The sequence below is a fragment of the Macrobrachium rosenbergii genome, chromosome 29 (genome assembly GCF_040412425.1).
Source record: "Macrobrachium rosenbergii isolate ZJJX-2024 chromosome 29, ASM4041242v1, whole genome shotgun sequence".
Classification (NCBI taxonomy): domain Eukaryota; kingdom Metazoa; phylum Arthropoda; class Malacostraca; order Decapoda; family Palaemonidae; genus Macrobrachium; species Macrobrachium rosenbergii.
In genome coordinates this window covers 16,649,625-16,659,583 of record NC_089769.1, presented here as the reverse complement: position 1 = coordinate 16,659,583, position 9,959 = coordinate 16,649,625, and the positions used below count along the sequence as shown (strand labels likewise).

The window sequence follows — 9,959 nt, the reverse complement described above, 5'->3', positions numbered from 1 at the left end:
GATATGTAATCTTAGAAAATTGAGAGAATGCTCTTACATTTTCCCTGGCAGTGTTTAGCTTTTGTAAAAGAAATTCCATATTTAGTAATTTCCAGAAATATAATATTTGAGTGTTAAGACAGAATGGACTTATATATTCCATAGTAGTTCTAAGCTTTTGTACTTTGTAGTTTTAAGATTTTGAACTGAAATAACATCTATACGCTTTTTCAAAGATATTTTTAAGTATTGTGAGAGGATGAAATTTAGTATTTGTACTAACTTTCCACAGTTAATCATTTCCAGGAAAAATCTTTTAAGCATGTGATAGAATGAACTTAATTATGCCAAGAAGTTTACAACGCTTTTGCTGAAATTACGTATATAATTTCTAGAATATAATCTTTGATCATCGCAGCAGAGTGGAATTATGTATTCCCTAGCGGTTTACAGCTTTTGTATCGAAATTTTCCCATTTGATGATTTCCAGAAATGAGATCATTGTGACAGATTGGACTTCAGTGATTTCCAGTTCCATATTTATGATATTCAGCTTTTTGTTTGTGACAGAATAGGTTTGAATAATCCTAAGCAGTTTTCAGCGTTTATATCGAAATCTCATGCAATCCTTGAGCGCTATAGTATTATGGACTTGACTTTTCCATAGTAGTTTACGGTTTTTGTATGAAATTCCATATTTAATAATTTTCAGAAACCTGCTCGAATATTTTAGCATTATGGCAGAATGGACTTTTTATTCCTTAATTGTTTACATATTTATCATTTTCAGCAATATAATCTTAGACAATTGTGGAATGTCTTCCTCCTTCCACTCTGAATTGTTGTATTGAAATTCTGCAATTTCTTAATATTATAATCGGTGACAGGTGGTTAATGAGACATCAACTTATCCTTTAGTACCCCCTTTTCTTATTTAATCCCGTAATTAGTTTTAGACAGCAATATAGTCTTTTGAATTTACTGGATGTATCCATTTATTTCCCCTGTTAATCCCTTCTCATTTCATTGGAATTTTGTATTTCATTATTTTCATTTAATGTTCATATAGTCATTCGTTTCATTATAAGTTTCAAATTCATATAATCTAATTCAGTGTAATCTTCGATTCTTGTTACTTACAACATTTATTAATTCTTTATTATTAGTTTCTAAGGCAGTCCATCTTTTGTATTGGAGTCTGAAGTCTGCTTATTGCTAATGATATAATCCTTAAAATTGCGATGGGAAAAAAGTGAGTAATTCACTAATTGTCCCGCCTTTTCTTTGAAATTTTATATCTTACAATTTCAAACAGTATAATTTTCGAGAATGTTGACAGAAAACTATAATTACGTCCCCATTCGTCATTGTGTACTCAAATACTATATTGTATTTCAAACCCTTAAACAATTTTCTTGTATGTTAATAATTTACTTACATTTTTATAGATATGTTTATTAGTTTAATTTTTTTTTTCTTTTCTTCATGTATTTCCTATTATCGTCTGTTACTTTCAGATGAACACCACACTCTTTGGGAGCTTGAACTTTTAAGTCAATAGCCCCTGTGGGTTTGTTCCATATGAATAGGGTTCATCATCTGAATAATAATAATAATAATAATAATAATAATATTATTATTATTATTATTATTATTATTATTATTAAGAGACATTTGACAGATGACACTCGGTCATTCCCTAATAGTACCAAGGCCGTGGAGCACCATCTGTGTAAACAACTATCTTATGATTAATCAAGATGTACATCTCTGGATATTCAGGTGTATACCATACCTAATTTGCCTTTAGCTGTCCCTGGGAGCGCTGTACCTGCCAGTATTTGCGAGTTTCATTTCATGGCTGTGTGGTTTACCGCAGATTTGGGTAATCTCGTTTCGCAGACATATTCAAGACTGCTGCTACTCTTTTTATTTATATTAGGAGCATTTTTTTGAATATTCTGAAAATCCTTTGAATTTAACAAGCAAGGTTCCACATAATATAACTTCATATGTGAACAGGAGACAAGAATCAGAGATGAACGAATGGAAATGTTATGAAATAAATAATGAAAATAATAAAATATAAAAAAAATTTAAAAATAGAGTAACCTTCCAACATTGCCACATTTTTATTATGTGCATTTGTTAAAAAAAAGCGCTCTGGCTGCAGATACAATGAAAAAATGGTAAAGATAAATACTCAGCGTGCAAGATACGTCATTCATTACATCATATCAAACGAAATGCATTAAAAGTCTCTTTCTTTCCCGTATTTCCTGACCCCTTACAATCTTCCGTTTTCCTAGAGGCGATTTTACCACTTTCTTCGGGTATTAAGTCCACGGTTTTAATCCTTCCCGTTCGTTACTCCTATCTGCGTAGAAAACGGTTTTGAAGTTTTCTCTGCCATAGTCTTCCTCAATAACAACACCTAATACATTTTTGAAAATATCAATAATGCATGCATGCATGCATACATATTTTAATTATGCTACTGTGCTCTTCGGAGTAAACATCACTTATATTCCTTTATATATATATATATATATATATATATATATATATATATATATATATATATATATATATATATATATATATATATATATATATATATATATATATCAGTCTGGCCTGGGTTGAATGAAGTAATAATGTTGATCATCTCATTATCTATTTTAAGGGTTTTTTAAAGAATTTTTTATGATCCTCTGGTTGTCTTGAGCCTTGTGTAAAATTTGCGTAAGTTATAGTAATCATAATTGTCCAGTTGTCCTGTCCAAATCAAATTTACTCCAGCGTGTTTAGTAGCTGCTTAAAAAAGTTAGAGTATTTATCCGAACCCATTAATAACGAAACTCCGCCATTTTTTTTTCAGAAGAATATAACATCAAGGAACCTTAATATAGACGTAATATCAACTTATCAAAAAGGTCGACCGGCTCCTTGCCCCGTCGAGATGTTTACGGGGTAAACATGGGAACATACTTTGCCTAAAGGATCCAAAAAATGGGATCTCCATAATATCATATGTATTATTCATATGTTTAGAGAGGAGGTCCTACTGCCGCCTCTCACCCTCTACTCTCTTCTTTTTTCCTTTTTAGGATATTAAAGGTTTATTCATAATGAAGTTTCTATGACGTCATGTGTCTGGCTAACATGGAGTGTGCTGCAGTCGGGGAAGGATGTAGATTTTTCTTAATCTCTTAAGGTGCCATCCGTCCTTTATGTTTCAGGGAGATATTTTTTTTATTATTAAGATACATTATGACTTTAAATTTGCGAAATATAAATCTTTTCCTCCGTGTTTAAATATGCAGTTTGTTGACATTTTTTTCATAAAGGTGCCTTAAAATTTTACAAACTTTCATAACATTTGAGCCTCGTCTTTTTAGTCAAAGGAATTGCCCGTATTGGAATATAGATGGACTGTTGTTTTCGCCTTTCATGATCTCATGGAATTTCAATATGCATCCTTGATATGTATCTAAGATTCGTGTGTATTATATGTCGTCGTCGCTTTCCAGTGCCTTAGCCTCCACAATTTTCCACCCATCTCCAGCCTTCATTCTCTTAGTTCTCTTCCAAGTAGGTCTGGTTTTTCCAACTCTTCTGGTGGCTGAGTGGAGCGGGGCTTGTGCGCTGGTCATCTGGGCATGTGTTCGGTTTATATGACCTTGTCAGCCAGTGCATAATGCCCTGGGCCCTGCATCTGCCACTCATGAATGACCTTTAAACCTTTAAAAACTTCCAAAAGTTTCTTCTGAAGGAAATTATACAAACTTGCATCATAAAGTATTATGCTAAAATGCAGCGTTTCTTCTGGGAAAGAGCGGAGAGGTATTCATGCTTGTAAAATCTTGTGGGGCTTTTTAGCGGAATTATACGTGCTACGCATCGGGCACTGTACCCACTGACATTGCATACTGAAGTGTTAGTAGCGTTCTAATAAACGGATGGGTAACATGTTTGTTCCGAGTTTAAAAGTGACGTGTTTATACGTAAGCACTTGAACTGCACGTTCAAGTGCCTACATATAAACACGTCTCTTATAAACTCAAAACACACACACTCCGTTATCCTGTGTCGTGGTAACATGATGAAATAATTGCGAGAGCCCTCTGTTCCTAACAATATAATGGTTAATTGCAGGACAGATGGAAAAAGTTCCTTTTATAACACATGTTTCATTGAATAAGATCTTTTTGCAGTAAAGCCAATCATTAATTTTGTTTTTCCTAAACTTCTTTGTGTAGAAATATTAGTAATTTTTTTTTTTTTGGGCTACGGATTAAACAAATTTGGGAGAAGGCGGAATCAGAGAGAAGCATGTCAGATAGAAGATACATCTTCAACAACCTAGAAGAAATGATTCGTCATCAGCTCCCTTCTCCATTTATAAGGGTAAGGGACTTGAATGGAAAACACGCCCTGTGGGGAAGGAACTCGAATGAACGGTGGGGAAACATAATCGTGGAAATTTTAGATAATAAGACCTAGTCTTAATGAATGACAGATTACTGGCAAGACTTGAAGTATGTCATATTACCTTTTCTGCTAAAGATCAAAGTATATGGTCATCATCATGAAGAATGGGCTATCATTGGTCAGTTAAGTATACCTTAGTTTAATCAGACCACTGAGCTGATTAACAGTTCTCCTAGGGCTGGCCCGAAGGATTAGATTTATTTTGCGTGGCTAAGAACCAATTGGTTTAGGTCTGGTTAAGCAATCGGGACCTAACCTAGCAGCTTATTGTGGAACCCGAACCACGTTATAACGAGAAGTGAATTTCCATCACCAGAAATAAATTAATCTAATTCTTCATTGGCCGGCCGGAGAATCGAACGCGAGCCTAGGAGAGTGCTAGCCGAGTACGATGTCGACCCATCCAATGAGGAACTATCATTGGTCAGTAAACGTGACTTTTGGTCGATACAATTCCACCAGCACACAACAGTCCACCTCTTTGTCTACATGAGTGTAAAATAAGTGAAGCAAATTGGAAAGAACATCAAAAGTAGAAAGAGAATATGGTGATTTTTCGTCATCCATAGATTCACACAAATACCTAAAAAAAAAAAATAGTTATAAAGAGAACAGAAAAACATATACTGAAAACCTCTGTTACTCCCGGCCGCCCTTTATTTCTCAGGTTGAAGCAGAAGTGTAAAGTATCTAGAAAGGAAACCAGAACATGATTTCGCAGATAACGGAGATCACATGTGAATATTGCGGTAACTTATGCCAAAGCTCGTATAAAACAGAGATTATAAAATAAAAGCCAAAAGAAAATCTTGGAGAAAAAAATTACTTAAGTAACTACAAAGACCCCTTCTAGCTTGGTATGGTCCATCCCCTTTACCCATCTTAAAAATGGGGGATGCAAGCATCTCAAATCTAAAATAAAGTCAACAAACGAAAACCATAGCAACAAATATTTGAGCCACCAGAGTGACCACATCACCAACAAGCCGTGTATTCCAAAAACTTTGCGAGTTCGATTTGAAACTGAAACTAGAGCTGCGGGGATCTCAACAGCTCAGATAGCTCCTCGAGGCCGAACCAAGACACCGCCCTGGTGTCACCCACAACAGAAGCACGTCCAGAAAATGTTATGAAATGCAACTTTTTAGAACCTGCTGACTGGCACGAAAACTAGATATCTCCATATGCAGATGGATCATTATCGGTGATAGTGTAAGACTGTCTGTACTGCCAGGAAAAATCGTTAAGAAAGAAAAGCTACTTAACCACTGTTCATTATTCATAAGTCAAACTATACTCAGTGCACACAGCAATGAAATACATTTTTAACGATGGAAAACATGGAGAAAGTGTTGTTATTCAAACTGAATCTAATAGTATACTTGTCTATGTAGGACAGACGACACCAACTCACAGATGAGTGCAAGAAGTGCAGAAATGAATGACCGACCCTGTTGCATGCAAGAAAATTCATAAAGATATATTTGTAGGATACCAACCCATGCGGGTATAAAAGATAATTAGGAGGCAGACAGAGAAGCCAATGAGGCTAATATCAACCGTAAACCTATCAAAAAATGTATTCCGCAAAGCGACTTCAAGGTTTCTTCCCATAGATGAAGTAAAAGGAAAATTCCTTGACACAAGAGATATAACAAAGCAACACTGAAGTAGAAAACCTTCAGTTCGGAAGCTTGTGCACGCAAGCTCCGAACGAAAAACAGAAATCACAGCGAGGAGGCACATAGCTGTTATACACATTATAAAATAAAAAGAGGGGAAAATATATTGCACGGCAGAATTTACACATTTTAAAAGAAAGAGAAGGGAAAATATATTGCATGGCAGGGCCGTAGATGAATTACTAGGGGAACAAAGACCTGTAAAATGGATAATGCGATATTTGAAGGAAATAGGAAATTACCGCCCGTTTTAATAAAAATTTTTAGGAAAAATTGTAGATGGGAGATTTTAAAAACATTTATGGAATAGTACTTTATGTCCTTGTCACTCAAATAGATCGAGAGGCGATTCTTAAAAAAAAATGGGATTTATCGTCAAGTTATGATCAAACAGAAATAATTTGGTATATTAAAAATCTTCTTAAATAGATCTTAATGACCTCGTTGCCACATTGCTCGTATCTTAAACCCGAATTCAATAATCTAGTGCAATTCAACAACTTTAGCAAAAATTGACCATTGTTAATTTCGAAATGCTTCAGAGTAAAAGGCAACAGGAAAGAAAAATAGAGATATTAGAGTACCATGTTTTAACAAACCATTTTCAAGAGCAATGAACGTGGGACGTCACCCCATAGCGAATAGGGTTCAAAATAACATCGACTGTTTACTTTGTAAAGTGTTTTTTAGATTCTCGCTTCATATTCTCTCTGTTTCTTTTGTGTATATGTGTGTGTGTGTGTGTGAGTGAGAATTTGAAAGTGGAAATGTGTAATAACGCATGAATGGATACTCATTTTACGAAAAATGAAAGCTGTTATGACTCTAATCACTAACTGTTGAGATTGAATAGTCTCAAGAATGCTATTATGTATGTGTATGTGTATATATATATATATATATATATATATATATATATATATATATATATATATATATATATATATATATATATATATATATATATATATATATATATATATATATATATATATATATATATATATATATATATATATATATATATTATATATATATATATATATATATATATATATATATATATATATATATATATATATATATATATATATTTATATATATATAAATATATATATATATATATATATATATATATATATATATTATATATATATATATATATATATATATATATATATATATATATATATATATATATATATATATATATATATATATATATATATATATATATATATATATATATATAAATATATATATATATATATATATATATATATATATATATATATATATATATATATATATATATATATATATATATATATATATATATATATATATAATATATATATATATATATATATATATATATATATATATATATATATATATATATATATATATATATACATATATATATATATATATATATATATATATATATATATATATATATATTATATATATATATATATATATATATATATATATATATATATATATATATATATATATATATATATATATATATATATATATATATATATATATATATATATATATATATATATATATATATATATATATATATATATATATATATATATATATATATATATATATATATAACCTAGACGACACCAGAGGACATATAAGAACACAGCTGATCACTTATTTTAAACGAAGAGCCAATAGTGAGAGGATTTTTTGGAATTAATTTGAGTGATATGGCTGGGAAATGCTTCTGAATAATTTGCGTAAATCTTTTTTTGAAAGGTTAGGTCATTGATATACGGAAAGGTTGCATTGAAGCTCATTTTTTTAGCGTTAGTACTTCAGGTCTTCTAGAGAAATGTTTATTTAATAATTGATTTAACTTTTTATATACTAGCCGGGGAGGAAAACAGTTACCTTTGAAGAAGTTAACTAGAAATAAAATCTCATTGTGAAAGGCATTCCAGTTAGATGAGAGAACCAGCGCTGTATTAAGAAGGGTAAAATTGGAATTAATCTTGAAATTAAAATAGCAACTCCTATAAAAATAGATCTGAGTCCTGTAAAAGTTTTCTTTCTAAAAGTCGTGGCGTTAAAAGAGTTGTCTTGTCTATATACTTGAACGTCCAGGAATGACAGATATTTATTCTTCTTTTTTTCTATAGTAAATTTCATATTGGGGTATAGTGTATTCACGATTTTTTGAAAGAAAATTTTATAGGACTCGGATGTATTTTTGTAGTAGTTGCTATTGATTAATTCCATTTTTATTCTTCTTAATAGAGCTCTGGTCCTCTCATCTAACTGGAATGCCTTTCACAATGAGATTGTATTTCTTGTTAACTTCTTCAAAGGTAACTGTTTTCCTCTTAGGCTAGTATATAAAAAAGTTAAATCAATTATTAAATAAACATTCCTCTAGAAGACCTGAGGCTCTAACACTACAAAAAATGAGTTTCTATGCAACCTTTCCGTATATCAGTGACCTAACCTTTCAAGAAAGATTTACACAAATTATTCATGAACATTTCCCAGCCATATCAGTCAAATTAATTCCAAAAAATCCTCCCCCTATTGGCTCTTTGTTTAAAATAAAAGATCAGCTGTGTCCTTATATAAAATATATAATATATATATATGTATATATATATGAATTATATAGATAGATATATAGATAATTATTGTTATAATTATAAACCAAGCTGCCTAATTGGAGAAGCATAGTGCCACGATCCCAAGCCCCCAGTAGAGGAACAGCACAGTACAGATAACGCAGTTGAGAAATAAAGAGAAGACTATGAAAAGGTATATATAATCTCAATGATCATTGTTCAAATTGTTACATCACTGCAGTCTTGGCTGCTATTATTTGTGTTCGAATTGTTGGTTAACGGGTTGTCATAAAATTTTTCAGCCTAAGGATCTGCTAATAATACGTAAAAAATTTTAAGTATTAAATTGCTTTTTTTTTTAAACGACGTGAATTTGTTTATTTTAACGTCTATGAAAAATCGTCAGTAGAGAAATGAAGTTCCTCAAAACTTATCACATAAGATGAAGTGCAAATTGACAGGACCGATCAAAATATTTTTAGCTTGTTTTGCTATGTAGAAAGGACGAGAGGTTCCAGTATACGTGAGTTGGTTCGGTTAGCAAATAAAATACAAATTAACTGGAAGGAATGTGAAAACTTAAGGGTTATACAGATAAATGCAGATAACCTGGTAACTTTTGATGTGAGTAAATAGATGTATAAAGATATATGTAGAAATGGTTCACCAAGTAGAGAAACAAAAGACGTTAAGTGTTTAATGGAGTTTAACCTTTGACGTAGTACCCCGCAGCACATTTCACAACTAACCGCCTTTTTCTATTTTTTTTTCCAGAAGCTTTGGAGGAACTGGATTTAATCCAATCCATAGATGTTCCATTTTCGGATCCTTTGACGCAATACTTCGTCACTGGGTTTGATGGGTTCCCGGCATTTGGGTTCCGCCTGGGAGCGAACATCAAACAGCCCTATCGGCTATTTCTGCCAGAGAGGTTCTACAGGGTTTTCTCGGTAAGTTCATAATGAGTTTGATTGCAGCTTCGGAACCAGTGTTATCCTCATCTTCATTATACTGTTTATTTTCATTATCATCTCTGCCGGGTGGACATTGCTAATTATAATTTATTTAATACTCCATTATGCAGTTGTAAGGGGGAATATTTCGTTATGCAGCTGTAAGGGGGAATATTTCATTGTCATGGAAAGAGACGGTTAAACCTTTCCTTGAAACGTTTTATCGAGCATAAATACAT

General features: G+C 31.8%; 1 protein-coding gene across 9 annotated transcripts in view; it reads left to right on the top strand.

Annotated features, from left to right (window-relative positions):
* The window catches only part of Mp (Multiplexin), a 657,865-nt gene that overhangs the window by 330,971 nt on the left and 316,935 nt on the right, over positions 1-9,959 (top strand). For all 9 annotated transcript variants that reach the window (XM_067131161.1, XM_067131168.1, XM_067131166.1 and 6 more), the window contains one exon: positions 9,542-9,717. In XM_067131161.1, the coding sequence (XP_066987262.1) occupies positions 9,542-9,717 (176 nt within the window). The remainder of the gene's footprint in view (positions 1-9,541; positions 9,718-9,959) is intronic.